We start from the raw sequence: 25,463 nt of genomic DNA, 5'->3' as shown, positions 1-25,463 counted from the left end.
ATATCAGATAACATTTACACACTGTGTTATTAAGTCAAATCTTAACAAAATAGTGGAAGACCATCGGGGAAAGTGCCATTACTGAAAATGCTCTTATGAGATCCTTTTCAATGTTTCTGTGTTTTTGTTCCACCTAGGAACCAGGAAGAACTTTTTCTAAAAACAACCAATCTAATGCTATGATTATCCTAAACTAAATGCTATGACAATCCTAAACTCATAGAACTAAGCAATATTGTGGACAAGAGCTATCCTTCCTTGCAGCCTATAACAATTAACCAGTGGAACAACTTGCCTCCAGAAGTGGTGAATGCTCCAACACTGCAAGTTTTTAAGAAGAGATTGGAGAACCATTTGTCTGAAACGGTATAGGGTTTCCTGCCTGAGCAGGGGGTTGGACTAGATGACCTCCGAGGTTCCCTCCAACTCTTTTATTCTATTTCTTTATGCTATTTTCTATCTGTATACCAAGGTTAATAGCAAAGAGATACTACATTTTTCAGGTTTGGGTTTTTTTTTTCCTTTCTGGATGTTTATATGCATGGAAATATAAAGGATTAAGGAGCAGAAGACTTTCTCAAACCACAGATTACCTTCCTCCTCCCAGAAAGAGGAGCCCCAGAGCCATATGGTGTGCCATATGGAATCCATAGTTCATTTCTCCACCAGTCTTCTTGTGTAGGAAACGACAGAGCTGAAGGATCTTCAGGTTCCCAGATCCTGACATCACCATTGAAAGGGAAAGTAACACCACACTCAGACAAGTCTCTAAGTTATAGTGTCCAGCCTAAGAAATATGGAAGAGATGGTTTTATACCTAATTTGCATGTTCTCAATATGCTTCTAAGCTGGCTAGATTGCAATCTTTAGAGGAACTAATTTTAGCAAACAACAGACTATATAAAGCACACCAACTTCCGCAATACTTACTCTGGAAAAAAAAATCATTTATACTAAGAATAAGCAACCCACATCCTGTACATACGCACCCAAGAATCATTCCATCATTATTCAGTGGGAAAATACTGATTTTAACGGTCAAGTTTTTTTTTCTTTTGTGGGTGCAAATCAAATTAAATGTTAAACATCTTCCCCATCACCTAAACACTGAAAGAAACAAGCAGAGAATCTCCCTTTCCCCCCCCCCCGCCCCACCCCAGTAACGTTATCTTATCACAGCTACAGTTACCCTAACTACAGCCCCTGGCAGGTAAAAATAATAAAAATACCAGCTCCTAGCCAACAAAAAATGCCTTTTGCAATCTAAGCAAAGAGGAGCTAAAAGACAGATTGTCTCTACTAGTAATCGTTAAGGGATTTGGGCTGCCAACCATTTAACTAGCAATATTAATACTGTTATTTATTGTAAACAAAGTTGCTAAAATTAAGAACCCTTGGAAAAAAAGAGAATGTGTAGATATTACTTTTGAGAGGAATATGAATTCCTACTAGCCTGATAAATCTCAAATGCTGCCCAGTCTCTTCTTAAAAACCTCCAGTGATGAAGCACTTACAACTTCTGAAGGCAAGCTGTTCCACCGGTTAATTGTCTGTCCTCACTGTAAGGAAGTTTCTCCTTAATTCCAGGTTGATTCTCTCCTTGATTAGTTTCCATCTATTGTTTCTTGTCCTGCCCTCTGGTGCTTTGGTGAATAACGTGACCCCCTCTTCTTGGTGGCAGCCCCTCAAATACTGCAATATTGCTATCATGTTACCCCTAGTCCTTTTCTCTAGACTAACCATACCCCATTTCTGCAACTGTTCTTCAAATGTTTTAGTCTCTAGGCCTTTACTCATCCTAGTTGCTAATAATAATGCATCCTAAATGCATTATTTTCATTTCTCCTGCCTCTTACTCCCTAGGAATTGCTTTATATGGCATCTGGTTCTACTGTATGTCTAATAGATCTCAACATTTATTTACTATGATTATCCTGTATAATAAGACTTTCCTAATTATTTCATAGAGTCCCCAAAGTTACTTCCTCTACTAAAATGGAAGAACAGTGTTATTAATAGTGTTAAGACATAAAATTCTCTTTCTTAGTATTTGGTTTACACCCTAGCTACTAAAAAAAACCCTGATACTTTCCAGAAAGTATATCTTTTTTTTTACATTCATATAACTGAAGCAACCTGTATAGTTTACTATTACAACAATTACTACCTAATAGGCAACTATTAGACACGATCCTTTCCACACAACATGCTCAAAACATAGATGCTTCCTGCAATAAACTCTGTCATTCATGTGAAAAGCTATTCACAGGATCCGTGTAATGTGCTGCAGCAGGGGGGAATGAAACACATCAATTAATTTTAAGTATGTGTGCATGGACATGGAAAGATAAGGCAATGTAGAATTTTCTGTGAGCTAATTTGATGATCTAATAAACCCCAACTGATTTAAACAAGAAGAGTAGTATACAACTTCACTTTTATTAATACAGTAATGAATTTAAAGAAACTTACAATGGAAGCTGTGGCTGATGATAAACATTTCATGAAGTCTTTTGCAAATGCAAACTAGAAAGAGAAATTCAAGATGAAGAAATATATTGTGGCAATGAAAAAACTAGCACAGAATAGAAAGAGAACTCAAGAGATTCCAATCATGCAAACTAGACCTTCTGGTACAGTGCTAGCCATAAGGAAATTCTCCTCTTTCATAGAATCAATGGTAAATATATTTGAGGTTCATCTGGCTAAGGCAAGAATCTCTATCAGGCAAATGAAGAATGTCTCATTTATGGTCCTCATGAAGTTCTCTAAAAACAAATACAGACATTCAACTGCACAATATTGTATTCATGCTACATTTTGCAGTGTTGTGTTTTTAAATATATTGAAAGGTAAGCATTGTCATTACTACTCCATTTTAAAACGTTGGCTGATAGTTAAGGAATAGATTTTATGTTAACTAGCTGTCCAACAAGTACACCTAGTTAAAAGACTAATTCCACCTTCCCTAACTTAGTATTGTCCAGATCAGACATGTCAAACACAAGGCCCGGGGGCCAGATCCGGCCCGTGAAGTGGTTTCATGCGGCCCGCAAAGCCATCCTGGAAACAGTGAGGGAACGGCCACCACTGCCTTGGCCCTGGCCCAGAGACCCTCCTTCTGCCAGAGACCCTCAGATCTGTCCCACTCCTGCCCAGGCCCCCATAGGCACCCTTGATGCGAACGATGTAGAGCTGGCCATGCCCACCCAGTAGGCCATACACACTTTAGCCACGCCCACCCAGTAGGCCATGCCCACCCAGGCCACACCCACCCAGCCCCCGAGGGCAACCGCAATGCTGATGCGGCCCTCAATGAAATTGAGTTTGACACCCCTGGTCCAGATGTTTTGGACTGGAATTTCCACTATCCCCAGACATCAACAAGAATCTGACTGGGAAATACCGAAATAACGGATCATTGGGGAAAAAAGGCTCTGGGAAGAGCCAGAGAGAGAAGACTTTAAAAGAAGGCAATTGTATTACTACAGAATAATGCTATGTATTAAGAAAAACAGATGTATACAGTATCTTTTGATCTAAGTTAACTAAGTATCAATGAGCTCATCAGTCATGAGATGCCCAGAAACCATCATTATTTTAGCCATGAGCTAAAGGAGAGTTGCCCTCTTCTACTTTCTTCAATTTTTGTGCATGCTGACACTAGGTAATCTTGCATTCATGAAGCCCGACACTCTCATTCATCTTTCAACCAAGTGGAAACAGAGGTCTTGGAAGCACAGTAATGTACTCTGGACTTGCATAATGTCCCAGCTGCGTAGATCACGTCAAATACTAATTAGCTGTTAATCTACTTACCAAACAGTTAAATGCAGCCAGATTTTCTGAACCAGCAAATCGAAAACCCAGAGACAAACAGGCCCCAGCAATGATATAGATATGAGCCTGCCTAAAAAGAAACATTTAATATAAAAGTTTTTGAAATATTGTGAAAAATTAATCATAGTGCCCTGCATTGCCTCATTTTTTTAAAAAAAAGAGGGGGGAAACAGCAATGGCTCCAGTTCCTTCTACAGCAGGTCAGCTGCATTCTCTTAATTCCTGGAGAGGAATACTAAAGGAATGAATTGAGTCACTGAGGAAATGCCCTGAAATAGCTTTGCTTCTAGAAGATACAGTGACTATTGAATAAAATAAGACCTTCCGGTATGCCTGGAAGGTCTTATTTTATATAGTATATAGTAAATAGTAAATATAGTAAATGGTAGTTTTCCAAAGAAGAGAAATGGAATGAAGAATGGTCCAGGAAGAAAACAAGGAAATGAAATCCTGAGAGCTATCTAGCTCCTTTTTTATAGAGTCCATTACAACTGCAATGATTTCATCTAATGCACTATAGAAAAAGAGATCCTAAAGAAAGAGTGGCAAAACAGTTTTGTGCTGCTGCAAAGAATCCATTAAGGGATTATCCACTTTCTCTACACCTCCTTCTCATTTACTACTTACTACAGCTCTCTTTGCTCAGAAAGTAGCTGAGTCATACACAGACTGCTGGTTTCCAAAGATATGAATCTGATTTGTTTTTAAAAGCCATCTACGAACAGATTTATTGAAATATTAGATTAACGGCCACCGGGCACCTCTGTTTTAAAAGGTTTGGCTCTTACAAATTTCATCAGGTCCCAAAGTACCAATCTACCCTCATGTTCAAATTAGATGGTATGCAATCTATTAAATGATATGCAATCTACTACCTATGAAACGGGGTTTTTTGCCCAATGAGAAATGTGAAAGTAAACAAGCAATTCGAGTCCTCATCTCAACTATCAGACGTACTGCACAACCCTCCTGTTTGAACTGGGAGACCCTTCCAGCTGTATTATGAGATGAAGCCAGAAATCAGCACTTTTCTCTACTCAGTAATAGCATTTGAAAAGTATCAATAATGTAGTAATACTTGAAAAGTATCATGACTCAGTATAAGACAGAAGTCTGCAACCGTGACAACTCATAGCATAGCATAGCTGAGGAATTCTGGGAGCTGAAGTCCACATGTCTTAAACTTGTCAAGGTTGCAGACCCCTGGTATAGAAGGAGTGACAAAGCCTGAGGGTGGAATCAAGAGAATCAGCCTAGTCTCTTCATGTTGCCACAAGCAGACTTAAGTCCCTCTTGAATGCTGTTAACTCTTTATCTAATACCAAAATAGTGCTAATCGTTAGTCGACTAGATTCCTGAGCATAGACATGAAAAACAAATTAGCCTAATTGGAACTTAATGTGTGGCCCTGGTTTTTCATGCCATTCCACACAGTCAGAATATACTGAGGGTGATTATAAATGGAATTTTAAACTTACTGTAATTGAGGAGACTCCTATGGGTTATGCATTGATAAGCTGATATCGTTAATATCAATGGATGGGAAGGCCCTAATGTAGGGCAAAAATACTTACTCCACGTATTATTATTATTCTCCTCCAGAAATTCAAGAAACAAAAATACCTGTATATAATCATCTCCAAGGGTACTTCCTCATACTGTATTTGCAGTATAATTAGTGCTACACTCCATTTAATTTACATGGCATCACTAGTCTGATTTCAAAAATAGTCTATATGTTCAAGTTTCTGGCATTCAGTCACTTTGTAGCAGTTTTTACACAGAAATGAATGTGTATAGAGCCATAGTGGTGCAGTGGTTAGAATGCAGTATTGCAGGCTGACTCTGCCAACTGTCAGGATTTCAATCCTGCCCAGCTCAAGGTTGACTCAGCCTTCCATCCTTCTGAGGTCAGTAAAATGAGGAGCCAGATTGTTGGGGAAATTAGGCTGACTCTGTAAACCGTTTAGAGTACTGTGAAGTGATATGAAGTGGTATATAAGCCTAAGTGCTATTGTTGTTGCTATAAGCCTGAGAGTTATCCTTTATTTCACCTGCTTAAGAATTCTGCAAGACTGAACACAATCACTTACGCCAAAGTCTCCAGATTAAGATCCTCTGATGAGGGCATCTCAGTTGCATGGAGGGAGACACTGTTCTCTCTAACGATCTATGGAAATGTAGTAAGTGCAATTGGTGACTCTCAATTTTACAAAAGACATCCTCTCTTAAATTAATCTTTTATTAAAAAGGACACAATCAACCAGGCTTCTGTGGCTGATGGAGATGGTACAAATTGCTATACAATATATTGGGAAGTTACCAGACTGTCAAAGGCAAGGGTGGAAGCAATTTCTTAATACAGAACATTCTCTGCAAGAAAGAATCTCTGGAGGAGGAAAAATTAATAAAAATCACATTCTCCTACAGCTAACACCTAGAACTCCGTTCAGGGAGGCTTCTGGTTAATGCAAGCAACGTAGTTTGGAACTTCTTGTTTCCAACTAAATTATTATGAGACAGAAAAAAAAAGATGGACAGGTTTCTCAGATTTCCAGAAGTTTGACTTTTGAAAGCACCACTCACATTTTCTTCAATTTATGAACTGTTTATCAATGAGAAAAAAGTGAGATTCTCAGCATCTTGCAAGTCTACATTATACAGCCACAATCACGTAGGATCTTACGGACTGCTTAACTGACTCCATATAAGAAAAGTGACTTTCAGTCTATGCTGAAAGAAATTCTAAAGTTTCTTGGGAGATTAATAGAGATTGTACAATTGTTGCCCAAATAATGTTGTCCTCTTGCTAACTTTATATCCAGTCATTTGTTCAGTAGCTAAAGGCAGCATATAAAGCTCTCCATCCTCTCATTTTATTCACAAAAACCTTCTTGGGTAGATTTGGCCAGGAGACACTGACCTAAAGTGCCCCCCTCACTGTCCCTGGTTGAGGATGGACCTGAAGTTGGATCTCCCAAATGCCCATCAAACATTTACTGTTACTCAAACATTTTGCAATGCACAGCCACGTGTGCTGTTTTAAAATGCACTTTAGTATACTCAGCTAAGACCTAAAGAAACTAAAAAACTTTTCACACAAACCAATGAAGTGCTATGGAGTATTCCTATCCTCCTATTCGTTTGTAGTGCCATGCACTAAACAAATAAATTCATTTGTAGTAGGTTGAGGTTTAGAAGCAGATATTCAAGATCCAAGAATACTAGTGAACAAAGCATTCTTGAAAGGCAGAAAATCCAGATATCATTGATTATATATAACAAGCATTTTGAAAGCAGCAACTTACTTGTGGCACATTGCTATCAATCCACTTTGAACTGGGCATTATATCTTCCCACAAAATCAAGCATCGAGCAAGTGTCTTCAGACAAGAAAAATGACATTCAAAAGAGGGTTAAAAATTAAGTTATGATAATGAGGTCAGATACTACAATAATTTAAGAAATCAGAAAAAATTAAATCTATTAGAATGATATATTAAAAGGTAAAGGTTCCCCCGCACATGCGTGCTAGTCATTTCCAACTCTAGGGGCCGGTGATCACATCCATTTCAAAGCCAAAGAGCCAGTGCTTGTCCGAGGACGTCTCCGTGGTCATGTGGCTGGCATGACTAGACGCCAAAGGCGCACGGAACGCTGTTACCTTCCCACTGTAGTGGTCCCTATTTTTCTACTTGCATTTTTACGTGCTTTCGAACTGCTAGGTTGGCAGAAGCTGGGACAAGTAACAGGCGCTCACTCTGCTACATGGCACTCAGGATTTGACCCGCCAAACTGCCGACCTTCAGATCGACAAGCTCAGCGTCCTAACCCACTGAGCCACCACGTCCCTTAGAATGATATATACAGTTCACCAATTCTTGAGCTCTCAGAGCAAATACAGATGTTACATTATGCAATGCCCCCGTGTACAGTGTTACGTTATTTTCAGACTCATATACTCATATATATTTCTTCCTTGGAACAGGAAGAAATATCTCTAATTTTGCACAGTGTAATCCTATTTGCTGTTTTCAGTTACAATGACCACCAGGAGACAAGCATTACATGAGCAGTTTTTGTCCTATTTGGGATTTATCAGACATAGGAAGCCAGATGTTATTCTTTGGACTTCAACTCTCTACAGAAAATGAACGCATGAATCCCAAGTAGAATAAAACCAATGACATGATATCTATCTCCTGGTGGTCAATGTAAGTGAAGAAATCAAAATGGAATCAATTCATTGAAAAGTGATGGAATACCCATTTTATATTTATAAATGAAAAATGCCCCAAATCTGTATAACTGTACCTTAAATTATACCTGTATAATTGTAATTAAAAGGCATACAATTTTATGAAATATACCTCACTTTACCAAAGTTTATGACATGTAATAAGTTAGTTTGAAAAGATACCAGACTTCTGAATTTCATGGATTGATTGTTGTTAATTAGCAAATAAGTTTTTTAGACCAAAATGATACAAGACACATCTGCCTAAATTTAATCCTGATTCCTGTGCTTCTTTTCTCATTGTGGGAAAATATCAAACTGCTATGAGTTAACTAGAAATATTTGGAAGCACATAACTAAGATAAATTGTCAACATCATTGTGGGGATTTTTTTTAAAATATGTATGGTTAAAAAGGTTTTAAATACACTCCTGTCATTGCCAGCATAAAATTTTAAAACAGGCAATGAATGCTTCTTGTTCAAGAATATCTCAAATTTGAGCATAAAACCTGACAGAAAGAACAATTGGGGGGGGGGGATGTGCCAGTCACAGAACTTTCTAATGGTGTTTGTAACAACATGGATGGAACCATCATAATTTTGCCAAGCAGATTAGATCATGGAAATACATTTTGCATTTTGAAATAAAATATACATGATGCTTTATTTTTCAAACAGCTTTATCTGATACAACTAAGACGTGCGATTCTGATTTAAATTTATGTTGCTGAAAAACTTAAAAGGATGATTTCTTAAATGGTATGAACTGTACTGAGTCACGTAGGATATGAATATATAGTAAGATATCACAAAAATGTGGTGTTTTTCTGCTGTTTTTCTGCTATTATCTCTGCTAACCGCATGTGATATGGCAAGTCTTGCATGTAAAATGAAAAATGAGCTTAACTGGGGCAGGATGGAACTCTGTGTGCTTAAAGGCTAGCTCACTAGATAAGCAATAAAGTGATTGAACTACCTGGCAAGATAATCTGTAGCACATTTTAAAAGATTAATATAACAGTGCACACTATCAGTTTATTTTGAGCTGCTTCCTTTCCTAACAGAATAAAGGCAAAATAAAAACATACCCTCAATAAAAGGAATTCTGGTTTTACAAAGTCCAACAAATACATTGTGTCTGGAGCACAAAGCCAATCAGCAATCGATCTAACAAAATACAACATAAAAGCAGAATTGTAAATTAAAATGGCTTGCCTAATGAAGCATGGGAAACTACTTCAATGCATCTTAAATGGCTGAGTTTGCTATTGCTATACAGTATATATTTTTCTTTAATCTCCCAGATCCACTGCCCAACTACAGTTCTTGTACATTAAGAAAGATATAATGGGGTCAGTACTTCTTGCTCAGTCTGAAATGCAAGTATTTCTTATATTTACTGAATGCCAAAGCCCCTAACATATCCCACAGAGAACACTCTGAAGGTGGAACTACCTTTAAGCACTAAGCTTTCATACCTTAAATTACCACTTTAATGAAAACAGTAACGGTGGTTCAAAATGCTATTTTGATACTAGTATATAATAAACAGTCCAAATGCTGTATAAAGGAATGTTTTAGGCAAATTCTGTACTGCACTCTTTCACCATCTACAGCACAGGTGTCAAATTTGACGTATCACGTTTTTTGCCTTTGTGGAGCTGGGGTGGGCGTGACCTGCGTGTGACGAATCCGGACTGCGGGCTGCCAGTTTGACACTCCTGATCTACAGCTTCCACCCAACTCCAGGAAAAAAGATTGCTACTTTAAAAAGTTCCAGACAGGTGCTTGAGCAATAGTATGCTCTGAAGCAGAGCGGTGAAAATGAATCTAAGAATGCAGTTACCATTCAGATTTAAGGCTAACTAGGGTAGAAACAGATAGTCTGCTTGGGAAGAGTGACATATTTTTCCCCCTAAGACACAAAAGTACTATTGTAGCTTACTGTGGTCTAAACATGAAACTAGATTGATCCTCCGAGTATGCCATATATTGTATTTAACCAGATCTCCTAGCCTCATACCTGTTGTTGGTCTTGAGATAGATCATGGCTAATGCCAAAGTTGCACCTGGGCAAGTTACATCCACATTTATAGTATCTCCTTCCTGTTAATAAAACATACATTCAGTTTAAATCCTATAGTGACGGATATTGCAGACATCTATGGATGAGAGATACTTTCATTTAGTTTGCTATGAACTAATTTACACTTCCTCGTTCAATATGGGAACCAGATTCTTTACTTTTCCTTTTTTTTGCAATATTTTATTGATTTTCTAATTTTACATTTAAGTATTTAAAAAGCAACTTGGTGGCTGGGTTAATCGATAATTCAATAACATACAAAAATCTTTAGTACAAATCTCAAGCTACCACATCAAATATTGCCTCTCTTTTTCCCTTAATATCTACTGTCTCATATTTGAACAAATACAGTTCTTATTATATCAATTAAGTAAAAATAGCATTGTTACATTTATCAATACATTTTAGCTTATACATATCCTAGTTGCTTTAACGTTCAAACTTTATAGACAATCAATGTCCTGTTGTTAGTTTTTCCCAATTTTTAGTTTCCATCAATATTTAAATTTAACATTTGATATTTATAATTTCCAAGTTTTAGGTAACCAAAGTTTCTTTTATCACAATTCATAACAAAGTCTAATATTCAAGATACACATCTTATATATTTGAGTATATTCTATTTCCCACCATCTTACATCATCTAGTTCATAATACAGTATAATTATATATACAATATATTATTTTCAACTAATTTCCAAATGTCTTAAATTTAACGACCAAAATTTCCCCTATTTCAACATCAAATATTTCCTCTTTTTCCCTTAATATCTACTGTCTCATATTTAAGCTAACACAGTTCTTATTATATCAACTAAGTAAAATCATGTTAATTACATTTATCAACATTTTAGCTTATACATATCTTAATTACTTTTACATTCAATCTTTATAGAAAATGAATATCCTATTTATTTTTTCCCCAATTTTTAATTTCCCATCAATATTCAAATTTAACTTTTAATATTTGTACTTCCAAGTTTTAAGTGACCAAAATTTTCTTTATCTCAATTCATATCAAAATCTAGTATTCAAAATACATAGAATGAAGGGTACTGCTAAGCTTGTAAGCCGCCCTGAGTCTTCGGAGAAGGGCGGGATATAAATGGAATTAAAATAAAATAAAAAATAATAAATAAATATCTTGTCTATTTGAGTATATTCTATTTTAATTAGTAATTTAAAATCCTCTCTAATAAATCAAAACCCCAATTTTCTTCAGCCTTATTCTGGCTTTCTTCCTTTGCCAGCTCGCCTTCCATGTCAGTGCTTTTAAATCATCAAATAGATCTCCCTCTGTTGTTTTATATATATATATATATTATTTGAAATAAAAGAGACCATCCAGTCGCCATTGTTTTGGAAGGGCTAGCGAATCGTCTCTTTATTATTCCAGAACCCCATAGTTGTCTTGATATATTTGTCTTCCATTTGGTCTGTTCTTCTTCTTGCTCAAGTTTCTTCTGGTTTATATAGAAAGTCTTTTCCTTTTCAGTGTTGTCAGTCCCTTTTCTAGATTATCCATTGACTGTATTTGTTGGTCAGTTGAATCTTCTATCATAGTATTGAATTGTTCCACTTCTTCTGTTATCTTCTGCATAGTTGATTCTTTAATTGTAGGCAAAATTTGGGTTTGTATATCTAGGCTGATATCTTGTTGTTTCCTGTAGCATCTTATTTCACCACAAGCTGAAAGAATGGTTTCATGTATTGCTTTCAACATAAAAAGAATCTGTTCCTGGTCTTCATCCATATTCTCTTAATGGTGTGTTAAATTCAGAGCTTTAAAGTCAGAGAATGAAAATAATTTTACAACTGAGTATAGAACACAGCTGAGCTTCTCACAGCTCATATTTGTCAAGGTTGAAAAACTCTTATCTGTAGTCTGGGCTTCCAACCAAGTCTCCTTTAGACAATAAAAAGTTGTAATATCAAACCTGGCCACAAGATGTCATCAATGCCATTTAAGGTTTTTGAAGTCCAAAATTTTTATAATCCTTTTTTCCAATTTTATTTCTTTTTTGTAAATAAAAACCAAAGTCTTCAGTAAAGATAAGAAATCTTTTGGTCCCCAAATTTTAGAAGCATATAAATCCAGTTAGGTTAATGTTATTCTTCCAGTGTTTTAACTCTCCTGGATAGTCAGTCACTGCTATTCTGAGAGGGTGGGATAGAAGTTCCCTTCCCTCTCTGCTCCCAGGGGGGAAGATACTTTGGGCAGCTTTTACAGGAAAAGAAAATACTCAGGATTGAAGAGAGGTTCAGATCTCACCCAGTCTCATCCACGCTGCTTTAGAAGTGCCTGGTGGTAAGTTTGACTTTGGCTGTCTGCAGCCTAGTGAAAAGTATGGCTGGTCTTTCCTCTGCTGGTTTGGAGGGCTGCCCTGGATTGAGCGGAAGGGCTACCACCCTTCTGCAATCGAGCAGGGGTCACCCCCTTGCTTGTTGCCGCTACAGGGTGACTCTTGACCCTTTCCAGGGTCCCCCAGAGGAGCGAAATTGAACGTGGAAGATGGAGTTTGCCTTCCAGCGGCCGCAGCGGCTGCAATGGCAAACCAGAAGTCCAGATTCTTTTCTGTGAAGTCTATGAAGCAATTCTCAAGTCGAAACTATATATTGTAATTAGAAAGGTGTTTGCAAAAAATGTGTATGAAATACTGCATTGAAAATTAAACTTGCAAACATGTTTATAAGATTACAGTAACAGAATCATGCAATTTTATATGTGCCTCTCCACTCTATGCTTTTATCCTAAAGAGAACTAGGGGAAAAAGAGACACTTTCTCAAACTTTACTCCTGCTTTGGACTCATATTTCTCTTATCTTGTCATTGCTGTGGTTGCAGTTCTTCCTTTTCCTTGAGATAATTCTCACAGCCAATTATAGGTAGAATGTAACAAGGCTTAAAAAGCATGGAAGATACCTGAGGAAGTTCCATATTAAATAAAACACAACTCAGCCTTACAAGTGATTATGTGGATGGCATGTGCAAATAAATAAAAGCTCTAATAACAAAAAAGGTGAATAGGACAAATAGCAGAAGTGCACACAAAAAAAATCCAGGCGATGTAGATATTACTAAGGTAAATAGACTGATTCTCTGTAAAGTACAATATTGGAAAACTAAAAACATTACCTTAATTTGATAACTTGGAGATTTGTGTTTTTCACGGTGCATTCCAGCTTGAAAACGCCGATGGCCACCAACCATATATTGATAGAGCTGCTCAGGCACATTCAGGTCTGACATGCCTATCAAATTGCTACCGTGCTGAGGAAGAAATCAACAAAGTTAAGCATTTTATTTACTTTCTGTATGCGAAGAAAATGTGACTCAATTCAATTCATATATTTGCAGGGAAATTGAAATATGCAACTTGTTCAGCAAATTGACATTTGCAGGTTTCTGAAGGAAATTACTGCAACAATTTGGCATGACACAAAAATTGAGAGGGAAAAAAAGCACACTTACCCCAAGACAAACCATGCCCAAAGCTAAGCCAGCGGCCAGCGAATAGGACTCTCTATCAGTACAATATTCCATTTCAGGACCTGGGGGGCGCCCTGAATAAGTATAGACATAAATCCAACTATTAACCAACTTTTAAAATGAGCAAGCTAACATTCTATTTTTATTCAATATATCTGTACTATTGTTACCAATAAAAAACTTAGACAAAACTTCAGATGTTCAGTCCATTTTTCACCTTTCAACTCATTTTATAAGATAACTGAAACTATCCAATGTCTCTTTCAAAATCCTGGTAAAATGGGAAACCTTGTATTTTTTTATGCAAAGTACTTTGCATCAAATTAAGAACAAGAAACAAACAAATTAAGAACAAGTAGGAAAAACTACTAAGCACTAATGAAGAGGAAAGAAAATAGTGGAAATGGAGGAAGCAGCTAGGACGGAGCAAGGGACTTACATTTCGTAGGTAGCAGAAGATGGGCTTTTGCTGCCATGGCACCCAACTTTTAGAACATCTCCTCCCCTCCCCCCCGGCATGAAATTAAGTTATCTCCATTCGTTTTGATATTCCAGAAGCTCCTCAAGAGCTGATTATTTCAGCAGGCCTGGGGGTCCCAGAGAATCTGTGATATGTTTGGTTTCACTATGGAGGTGGAGAATATATTCATTCTTTCACTGGCTGAGGTTCGTATACTTTTAATTAACTTCTATTTTTAAAGTTGACATTTTATACTTTTCATGCTTGTTTTACATATGTTTTTTATTAGATCATTGCACACCATTCAGAGTACTTCTCATGAGATGGGCATCTACATATGTTTGATTGATAAATAAGAAGCATTCACCTCAGCCACTTTAATAGTTTCCCTTGTCTTAGTGTGATGTATTTTGTCAGACGTGACCTCTCGACTAGACTACTGCAACGCTCTCTACATGGGGCTGCCCTTGAGGACCACCCGGAAGCTCCAACTGGTACAGAATGCAGCCGCGAGAGTTGTGTTGGGAGTCTCCTGATACTCCCACGTTACACCTCTGCTCCGCGAGCTGCATTGGTTACCAGTTGTCTTCCGGGTGAGATTCAAGGTACTAGTAATGGTATTCAAAGCCCTACATGGCAGGGGTCCGGAGTACCTGAGGGAACACCTGCTGCCGGCATCGATTTCCCTCTGCCCTGTGCGTTCCCACAGAGAGGGCCTCCTCAGGGTGCCACCGGTCAGAGAATGTCGACTGGTGGCCCCCAGGGGGAGATCCTTCTCTGTGGGCGCCCCGGAGCTATGGAATCAGCTACCGGTTGAGCTCCGGACGGCGCCCGACCTTCGCTCCTTTCGCCGCGAGCTAAAAACATACTTTTTTGAACAAGCTGGCCTGGCCTGATGAAGGGATTGGGGGGGGGGGTTGTTGTGGTTATTTTATTGGGTTTTAAAGATGTATTTTAGTATGTGGGCATTTATTTAATCTTGTTTTAACTTTTGTAATCTGTATTTTTATTCTTGCCCTGTTCACCGCCCTGAGTCCTTCGGGAGAAGGGCGGTATAGAAATAGTATTAAATAAAATAAAATAAATAAATAAAATAAATAAATAATCCAAATCATGGTTGCTTTGCGTAGAATACAGATATAATCCCAAACTTCCTCCTTACCTATTTCTGACAAGAGAACTTCAGCAGTGTGCCTATGAGCCGTCCCTTGGTACACCAAGCCTATTCCTATCACAGCCGCCACTTGCACATTATGAGGAACATCCAGTTCGGTGGAAGTCGGAGGCAAAAGAGCCGGTATGTGGATACTAAGCAGCCGGGTGATAGACATATCCATTGTACCCAACTTGGCAGCAGAAACACCTAGCAATAACCCAATGCTCATCATCTCGTGACCCTGCCATTAGGGAAAAAAACATCTTGATTAGAAGCATGAATGAATCCAAGGCAATACAGGCAGTCCTCGTTTAGCCTCTGCCTCATTTTACTGATCATACACAGTTACACTGGTGAAATAAAAGTAACTTTACAAGCAATTATTGCATTTATAACCTTTGCAAGTCAGTAAAGCAAAGCTGAAGTAAGATCATAATGATATAGTCATGGTTTTACTCAGGGACTGCTTTGCTTAACAACTAACTTCCCAGTCCCAATTGCGGTTGCTAAATGAGGTCTGCCTGTACACTAAAGCACACATACCTTTGAGTATCATATGCTCAAAATTAAAACTCACTGCAAAATGATTGTTACTGACTTTTACATTTTATATTTTACTTTGGGAGCAATGGAGACTCTGGCTCATAGGAAACATGTCCATGTAAGGTGAAACATTCTCTACCTTTCCATTTAAACAACTGTAGTTCTTTTTGCTGGAGAAATTTCTGATGGGGAAAGACCACAATGGAAAGGAGGGGAGCCACAAAAATTAGACACCGTATCTTGCTTGAAGAGAAGTACTTGTATAAGCCACCAAATGAAACCACCCAAGAGCTTATTTTAGCGGTTAGTGGCGTGGTTCTTAAACTGCACTGCAATTTATATTAATAATTATATATTAATAGTAGTTTACTATGACATCTGAACATCAGTCATAAATATAAAAACTGCTGTCGAAATTGGAGCACAGAAGATTCTGTAAAAATTCATAAAAGAGTTAATATTCAGTATATTTCTAAAGTGTGCATTGTTGTTCTTAGTTGCGAAGTCGTGTCCGACCCATCGCGACCTTATGGACAATGTTCCTCCAGGCCTTCAGTTTGCATTAAGAACCATCAATATGAGACCGTCAATACAAGAAAACTACCTACAGAACAGATTCTGCATTACAACTAATAATGTAATTAAAACTGTATGACTAATACAAGTTCAGTGCCAATCACTACAGTGAATTAAATGGTTAGGAAATGCACTGCTCAATTAATCAGTGGCACTGTTCAGTTTGTGAAGTGGCTTTTAGTGCGATAATCCTATCTATCTCAATATAAAGAAAGTAACATATATTGGCCCAAAGAAAACATTATCTACCTCTTGCTTTTGAATTATGGCCTCACCTTTGTTAAGTAGTCATGGATATTGAGTGTTGCAAGCTTTGTGAGATGGCCATTCAAGCCCAGAGCCATGAGAAAGCCCGCATATTCATTGGCAAGTTCAGCGTTTTTGGGTTTGTTGTAGACAATCCATGCAGAGTCTATTTGGGAAGCTGGAGCTATCTTCAACCCAGCAGCCACACCATTGTGAAAGTTTGCCCAGCAAGCCATATTAGGAGGCACATCTATGTTCCCACTGTTGAGATCCACTGTGGTATTCCTAGGGGGAGCCCGGCCTATATAGGATAAAATTTAAAAATAAATAAATAAATAAATGAAGTGTAAAACGACAACAATTTTTTATTCTCCTTTTTTAGTGCATTAGGCTTTCAAAACACTGACAGCAGCACTTTACAAATTATTTTGAGCAATTCTGTTGAACCCAAGGAGCTTCGGTGCTTCAAAACATGCACGACAAAACAAAGAAAATAATCCAAAGATTATTTAATACAAAGGGAAAATAAAAAGGGAAATCACTTGGGACTGTTTGAAAAAGGAGTATTACAAGTGGAAGACAGGAGAATGAAGGAATTATTCAGAGAATTAACTCTGAATAATAGAACAAGTTTGGATACAGTTTCTTCTTCCCATCCTCCACATGCACAGTTCAGGAAGAGGCAGCCATAATGAGTACATCCTCCATGCATCACAAGATACAGTGTGGATATACATGGGTGTACCTCCTAATTCTATAGGATATGAAACACATCTCAGGTTCCAAAAGCAAGTAAACTGTTCATAAACAAAATTGTTTTAGCAATTGATGTGGAGATTGCTGTAGCTGTATTGGCTGGCTCTCCCTCACAGTGCATTCATCAGTTTAACATCTAAAGATCCTGGTTCCTATATGCCCCTTTCCACAAGCGTACTGAAGGCCTGGGACGGGCAAATGTGCCATAGCCAGTGGCTGCACTTAACGTGGGGCTGGAAGTGGAGGCAGGCTGGCGCTGCAAAGGAGGCAAAGCTGAAATCTTGGATGTTCTTTTAATAGGAAAATGCCTAATTAAGGGATCACATTACAATTTATCATCATTCCCCAGCTAGCACGGTAAAATACCATTGAAAGTATGATAAAAACCCAATTTTAGCACAAATCATTTCACATCTTAACCCAAGTATGCATCAAAGTATGCATCCCTCTGTTGAATATACCTGTCAGGTTCAGTTTGGGAATAGGCAACGGCTCCGTTGGAACCGGGTGATAAGAAAACAAAGTAAACATCCCCCTTCCCAAAGGGAGAGCCATAGTTCTTTGACACAATTGCAGAAGCCTGTAACAGAAAAGAGGATGTAAGCAACAATATTTAAAACAAATGGAAACTTTTTAACGGCAAACTGTGATATTAATGAATATGGGGCAGGGGTGGAGGAGGGAGGTTGTGCTTTTAAGTTAGTGTTGACTCCTAGCAACTGCTTTGACAAATCACTGCAGTTTTCGTGGAAAGGCATTTCAGAAGTGGTTAGTCATCGCCTGCTTCCTAGAAAGAGTAACTGGCCCAAGGTAACTTAATCGTTACACCAAACTGGCTCTCAATGAATATATTACACAACTTATGGACCAAAGTTCTTCCACTTAATATGAATATTTTGTAAGTTGCTTTGGGCAAGTTGTTTTATGAATGGGAAAAGCAGCATACATATTTCTTTAAAAAAATCCAATAAATATCAATGAAAAGAGCATAGTACAACAAGCAAGAAAAATGTTTAACAGTCTAATAGGCTGCTTTACAATTGCGAGAAAGACTTTAAATCTAAGTGTTGCTGATGCATGAATATGCATAAAGATACTTCTCCCAGCTGCTCACAAAGGATTCTTAATGGGACTCTATGAGTTACATTCTCAAGAGTTTCATTAATCAGATTTATTGAAAGCAATCTTGAAAATGGCTGTGTACCTAAACCCCCCCTTTCCATTTATCAGTGAGTACATTAAGATGGTGCCTGTTAAAATAGGGAAGAAGTTGCACCTCCAGCTGTCATAGATGCAAGAAATGTATATGGTAAGGTTACATGTGCATCTCTGCAGTGAAGATATCCTAATACAAAGGAGCCACCCAGAATTCAATATAATATTTTTATTTTTATTTTTTATTTTAATTCCATTTATATCCCGCCCTTCTCCGAAGACTCAGGGCGGCTTACAAGCTTAGCAGTAGCCTTCATTCTATGTATATGCCTGCTTATTAGGGCTGTATAAATAAATTCAGCATTGGCATTGCAATCCTCAAGTGACAAACGTACACGGCTAAAGTGTACCGTGTGTACTGTAGCAAATAAAACTGAAGGCAAACTCTCCCTGAGCAAGGTGAAGATGGTCACACTGCAAATTCTCTCCGCTAATACTACACAAAAGTCTGGCTCTAACAGAAGGTGTCCCAGGGTCTTCTCTGCATGATCAATGAATGCTCTTGCCTCCGGGGAGGGAGGGTTGTCACATCATACCAGTAGCAGACAGTGGCTTCTCATGCTATCTTAGCAGCTCAGTACAATGCCCTACGATTCCTGTAACAACTACCCTTCAAAATTTTTAAATATTGCTTAGATTGCTTCTCCATAACCATCTCCCCTCTCAAGTTTTAACTGGGCCATAAATACAGCTGGGTGAATCACCTCCTTTCTCTTCTATCCTGCATGAGCTGTATAAAGCTACACTGATGCCCACAAGATGTTCTGACTCCGTCAAACATAACCTCAATCAAATTATTGGTTTAATTCAAATTGTAACTGAGGTACATCACTACTAAACTTCATAAAAAAATAAAATAAACACATAGTCTGCAAATACTAATTGCATGTTTCATTTTTACATTAAGACCATGAATAACTCTCCAAATATTTGCTAAAAGCTCAGTAGCGTCTTCATTGGTTACCTCTACATGTTTGAAAATATTCCAAATTCTATTGCATTGATACCAACTGCTGCTTTTAATAGTGACTTACCACTTTTTAATTAATGGAAAGACACTTATTTCAAAATCCCATTTTCAAAATCAATTTTTTAAAAAGTTTTTTTTTTACTTTGTCAAATATTTTAAAAATATCAAATGACAGCGGAACTAGTGGAGTTTTAGTCTACTATACTTAGCATAATGTTTGTATTGTGCTCTGTTACATTATGCTAGATTCCCACAACATGCTAGACTAAAACATGTTAATTTGGGATTCATTGTGCTGGGTGAACACTGCTAGGGTCACTTCAGTGCATTTGTTATCTTCAGACTTTAAATGGTGTTGTGACCTCAAGTTCATCCATTTCCTTCCTCAGACAAACTTGGGCAGTGGTTGGCATGATCTAGTAGACCAAATCTCCCTGGGATAAAGATTTACCCCATGCACAGGCAGTATATCAACAAGGGGAGAAAAACCCATTTTCAGTCCTCCCAGGACTTTCTAAGCTCTCTGTTCCTTCTCCCTGTGCCTTCTGTCCCTCATATGCAATAGCCAGTAAGGATGGGGCTATTGTGAGTAGTAGAGGAAGCAATTCAGCCACCATCCATCTCTTTCTTCCCGTTTTCCAATTCTTTGCAAAGATATAAACCATAAATAACCCACAGAACCTGAGTTTCTAAGGGTAGCCCCATTATTCTGCTCTCCTTGCATGTCACTGTTTCTGTTTTGGCAACAAGGAGACAATGTTAATTGCCAGTCAGTGACTGAGAGGATTCAGATTGCTTGGTTTCCTTCTGTTAATAGCAAATGCAAAACAGAGATCTATTTTTCTGCCAATCAGCGGAGTTTCTTGTTTAACCAGCCAAGGGAAAGAGCGGGAAGAACTACTTAACACTGCAAGGGCTGTAACTGTTATAATGGAGGCGCATATGCAGTGTCTTGGATAGGATGGTAATTCACTCCAGCAAAAGTATATGAACCAGTACTTCGCAGTATAATGTTCTGTATTGCAACACAGTACAATTCTTTGTACAAAGTATAGAAACTTTTAAGAGGCGAGAAAAATTACCGATTTTCTTTTTCTTCAATATATTCATGGTCACTGACTTCTGGCATCTGAACTACATTGACACGGACTGGATGGGCACTGTGTAGAAGCCTGCGCACCTCTTGCACTCTCAGGTCTTCACTCCATATCAGTGACATCACTTCCTGGTTCATATCATTCATCCCATCATCCTCCTCCTCTGCCTCCACTGTGGCAGGCATATCAGATGACAACATTTGTGGGTCAGACTGTGGAAAAGAAAGATAGTGTCATCCCCACTAGATGGACCTGACCAAGAAATCAATTCTACAAGAAAGCTACATCTGCTTTAACTGAGAGGAGCTATTATAACAGAAACTTGCAAATCTGACCATGATGTACCTCTTCCTCATTCTTATAGTTCAATGAATTAGGGAAGCATGTATTAGTTGCTTCCTAACATTATCTGGTTGTTCTGAACTTAAAAATGGCTACAGCCCCTTTTGCCTAGGCCCGTGGTGGCGAACCTATGGCACGCGTGCCACAGGTGGCACGCAGAGCCCTCTCTGTGGGCATGCACGCCATTGCCCCAGTCCCAGGCCTTCAGCTGGGTTTCATAAAATCTTTTCGCTTTAGGCCTCCACTGCTGTGTGCAAAAAAAAAAGGTTCAATCAATCAATCAATTTCAACTTCTCACGGGGAAAAAAAACGATCTCGCAAAGTTGGAATTGATTGATTGAACTTTTTACTCCTACCCGTCTGCTGTTACCATCGCAGCTATGCCCACCCAAAGGGCCACACCCACCCGGCACCTGACGATACTTAAGTGGGTTTTGGGTTGCAGTTTGGGCACTCAGTCTCTAAAAGGTTCGCCATCACTGGCCTAGGCAATAGCTCTTGCATTGCTCCATCAAGGTCATCTTACTTTCCACAGATATGCACTTTGATTCAACTGCTGAATACAAGGATGCACATGCAAATATTTGTTCAACCTTCTTTCCAGCAAAAAGTAACTTTTATTTAAATGACAAAAATACTAACATCTAATTACATCAAAGCTAAACAAAAATGATCTTCTCAATTTTGCTTTTTTGAAATTCAATTACTTACTGCTTTACATTTTGGCAGGTTTCCCTCACGAGCCTGTTTGGAAAGATCTTGACGACCAATCAGAAGGCAGACTGCTTCTGGCCAATCAGAGGCAGGCTGTTGTCGACAGTGATAGATGGCATCTCTGATAGGAAGAGCAACTCCAAACGGCAAAGACTCCAGGTCTCTTAAAGTGAATCCTGTTTTAAGAGAGAGAATGAGAATCATTTCACATTCTATATTCTATAAGTCCATATTCACAGAATATTTACATATTTTATAAGTCCATTTAAAGCCCCAGGAACAAAGAGACAGAAAAGTTTTCATGGAACCGAACTTCAAAGCCTATTCTTAAGCTGGGTACGCATATTTCCTTTATCCCACTATTTTTCCTATACTAAATTGGAATAACCAAACTATAAAATCTGTTTTGGCCTGTGACAACAATGGGGTATTTTACAAGCAACAATCCACCATTCAAGTTGCCACCGGTTCATTAAAGTTACTATCTCTTTCTAGCTTCATATATCAGTCACTTAAAAAGTAAGTTTCCATTCTCCATATATACTTAGGAAGTCTAACACTGCATGCCAAATGTATTCAAATGTCTTTGGTTTGATGTACAAAATCCTTATCTTTGACAAAAAATAATAATAATAGATCTCCTTACCTACATTTGCCATCCAGACAACTAGTTTTTCTGCAAGACTAGAAGCAGATGGGCTGTTCCTCACATTGCACCTGCTAAAAAGGAAATAAATATAAGTTACTGATACTTTTGACATCCAAATATATATCTGTTGCATCCTTTCCCAACATACTGCCCCTTTAAAAGGACCTCTATTCCCTACTTCCTATTGTATTATGGGAGTCATAAAACAATATTCCAGAAATTTACAAATGGAAAATAAGGGAAAGGCAAGTCAGGATGTTTGAAGATAAACTGCTTACAAAAATTCCCAAGCACTTACAGCTATGAAATTTGGGCTGCTGAAGAGGGCAGAAGGAAAATTTCTTCTAGCTTTGCTAGTGTTATGTAATAGATAGCTGATAAGAAGGACTATAACTGCAACAAATCAGAATACACAATTTTAAGAAACCTTGAATCCCAACGGTTTTAAATATTGCCTGAAAAGGGGAAAAATCCACACGGATGGAACCCTGCAAGCCAATCTAGAAGAATAAGGGCAAGATTCTTCTTCTTAGCCGGCTCTTAGTCTCTCTGTTCACCTTAACACGTTCATTTTGCAGCCTTGCATGGAAATAAAGTACAGCATAAAGTACAGCATACTTAACATAGTGAAGGAAGAAACTGGAGAGGGTGCAAAAACACAAGGGAGGCCCTTAAATATCCTTAGAGCTACATTCTAATGTTATTCATGAGAGCTAACAAACGAGGACAGCTTCCAAATGGCAACATTCTCTCCTCCACCAAATAACATACCTAGTTTCTTCCTGTTCAGTCTGCTGCTTTCGCTGTCCTAAAAAAGAAAAGGAGAAGCAATGGAAATGCAAGCACTCCTATCCTTTTATAGCAGGGATGATGCATCAAATAATAGGCAAAACCATCCATTTCAGAATCTGTGTAGCTCTGAAATTGTATTACCTGTTGTTATCCTGGACAAATAGTTGGAGGCTTCATTTGAAACAGCACTTTCATCACCAAGTATATACAGTACAACGCTCTGCTCGGGAGAAAGCAATGCTGCGTTAGAGTCCACTTACATTAAGAGTCAGCAAATTCATCTTACCGGGAAAAGAGATGAGCCAATATTTGGGCTTAAAAGAATCTGGAGATCTTTATTAAATATACATATGAGGATGTACTTCTATATTCAAGACCAAATTAAGTCAGGCTCAGTGGCAAATTTACATGAAGGTGTGAAGCAGCATTATTTAGATCCAGACTATTAACCTATTAAAACCAATATTATTTATAAGCAGTAACCATTCAAGGCCCTAGACAGAGTCTTTCTGATTCTGCACCTTCAGATCATTTCAGCTGGTAGTGCCAAGAGTATTATTTGAAATCTGTATGTAAAACAAATGTTGCCATAAGCAGGAGACCCTGCTGGGGAGTCACATCCTGTTGCCATGGCATCAACTTCACAAGTTGCCTAATAGTGCTATAATTTAGGAAGGGTATCGATACTAATACCGAAATTATGCTTCCAGAACTTTGGCTTCAGCACATCTGATGTAAGGTTACTGCTCAGAATCTTATTTCAATAAATGTACTTACAACTTTTTTGTTTTTGTTAAGGAAAACAGGTGCATTTCTATATTAGGGATCGAAATGTAATAACTAAGTAAAATAAATATTGAAATTCCAAATTCTAGTATGTATTTAGCTCTCAGAAAATAGAAGAAAACTATTTAAAGGTACATTATGAATCTGTTCAACTGTAATAAATTTTCGTTTAGAAAGCATCCTCAGAGTTAAACAGAGGAGGGAGGAAGAATATGTCCTTTTCTATATTAAGTGATATCCAAGGTATTTTCTGGCAAAAACAGACTAATAAAAGTGGCACCTGTCTATCTGTACATTTTTCTTTTTTAAAAAAGCCTCCAATAGTTCACTAATACCACAATAATTGTGTGCATAAACATATCATCCAGAACCACATGCTGAGTAGCTGTAGTCAAACATATCTGAGTAGTTTATACAAATTTCTCCTTTATTTGAAGCAGAATTATAGCATAACAGCAATTGATTGTTGAATAATCCGTTCCTAACAAATCAATTCTTTGTGCATTCAGCGAGTCTTCCTCTCTTCCTTCAATCTATCTTTTTCTCATATGCAGAAAATTCTAGGTAGTTTGCAGCTGAAAACTTTTTTTCATTACTTGATTATTTTAATTTATATTCAATGAATCAAATCACTTCTCTAGAATGTTAGTTTAATACATACCAGCACTACCAGCTTGCTCCTTTCACAGATTCCAGGCAAGTAAGGATAAGGTCCCACACTTTCTCCTTTCAAGCAAGAAGACAGCCACTGAAAGATACTTGGTGGCTCAGCCGAAAAAAAGGAAGGATGAAGCATAAAGCCTGTTTGGGCTTAATCATAAAGAACTGGAGTCATTCATATAGCATTTTAAAAATTATATCAAAGCTGCCTTACTGCCTGTAAAAATAGAGAACCAAGCTACTTTTTCTGGGCATTAAGCTTTCTATATATAAACCCAGCATTTTTCCAAGCAGGCAACTTTAGGATATCTGGACTTCAACTCCCAGAATTCCCTTGCCATTGTGGGAGTTGAAATATACCGACACTATTCTGGGAGCTGAAATTCACGTAACTTAAAGATGCCAATTTTGAAAAGCACTGATATAAATTGACATTGGTGATACCTAAGTCCTTTTTGAATGAAAAAAAGTCACCGTTTGATAAACAGTGCTAAATTCTTTGATGGCAGGGGTTTACTTGTTTTCCTCGCTATTATTATAATGGCAATCTGCTGAGCTTTCTCCCATATTTACTCAGAAGGCAAAACAATGTCACCCAAAAAATCTCCTCAGGATTCTCATTTTCAAAATTCACGTTTATGAAATAAATGTTCTGAGACCAGCAGCTGTTTTTAAACAGAAGAAAAAACCTATTATGTGTGTGCTTAGAAGAAATTAATAAGAATTGTTTATGATAGGTTACAATAACCCTAAAACATTGCATATTTCTTGTTCACCTTCATAGTTAACTAAAACAATGTTACTAGATCTCCCACAAAAATCAGAAAGCAAGCTCATATCAGCTGAG

General features: G+C 37.8%; 1 protein-coding gene across 2 annotated transcripts in view; it reads right to left on the bottom strand.

Annotated features, from left to right (window-relative positions):
* The window catches only part of ANAPC1 (anaphase promoting complex subunit 1), a 57,814-nt gene that overhangs the window by 9,935 nt on the left and 22,416 nt on the right, over positions 1 to 25,463 (bottom strand). For both annotated transcript variants that reach the window (XM_083375169.1, XM_083375170.1), the window contains 18 exons: positions 24,618 to 24,766; positions 23,312 to 23,390; positions 23,150 to 23,186; positions 22,376 to 22,449; positions 21,727 to 21,905; positions 20,659 to 20,885; positions 17,853 to 17,971; positions 16,665 to 16,936; positions 15,277 to 15,511; positions 13,637 to 13,728; positions 13,301 to 13,435; positions 10,102 to 10,184; positions 9,167 to 9,245; positions 7,149 to 7,223; positions 5,934 to 6,010; positions 3,820 to 3,910; positions 2,473 to 2,526; positions 594 to 787 (listed from right to left, as the gene is read on the bottom strand). In XM_083375169.1, the coding sequence (XP_083231295.1) occupies positions 594 to 787; positions 2,473 to 2,526; positions 3,820 to 3,910; positions 5,934 to 6,010; positions 7,149 to 7,223; positions 9,167 to 9,245; positions 10,102 to 10,184; positions 13,301 to 13,435; positions 13,637 to 13,728; positions 15,277 to 15,511; positions 16,665 to 16,936; positions 17,853 to 17,971; positions 20,659 to 20,885; positions 21,727 to 21,905; positions 22,376 to 22,449; positions 23,150 to 23,186; positions 23,312 to 23,390; positions 24,618 to 24,766 (2,251 nt within the window). The remainder of the gene's footprint in view (positions 1 to 593; positions 788 to 2,472; positions 2,527 to 3,819; positions 3,911 to 5,933; positions 6,011 to 7,148; positions 7,224 to 9,166; positions 9,246 to 10,101; positions 10,185 to 13,300; positions 13,436 to 13,636; positions 13,729 to 15,276; positions 15,512 to 16,664; positions 16,937 to 17,852; positions 17,972 to 20,658; positions 20,886 to 21,726; positions 21,906 to 22,375; positions 22,450 to 23,149; positions 23,187 to 23,311; positions 23,391 to 24,617; positions 24,767 to 25,463) is intronic.

The sequence above is a fragment of the Vipera ursinii genome, assembly GCF_947247035.1.
Source record: "Vipera ursinii genome assembly, chromosome: 1".
Lineage (NCBI taxonomy): Eukaryota > Metazoa > Chordata > Lepidosauria > Squamata > Viperidae > Vipera > Vipera ursinii.
This window is presented reverse-complemented; position numbering and strand designations above follow the sequence as displayed.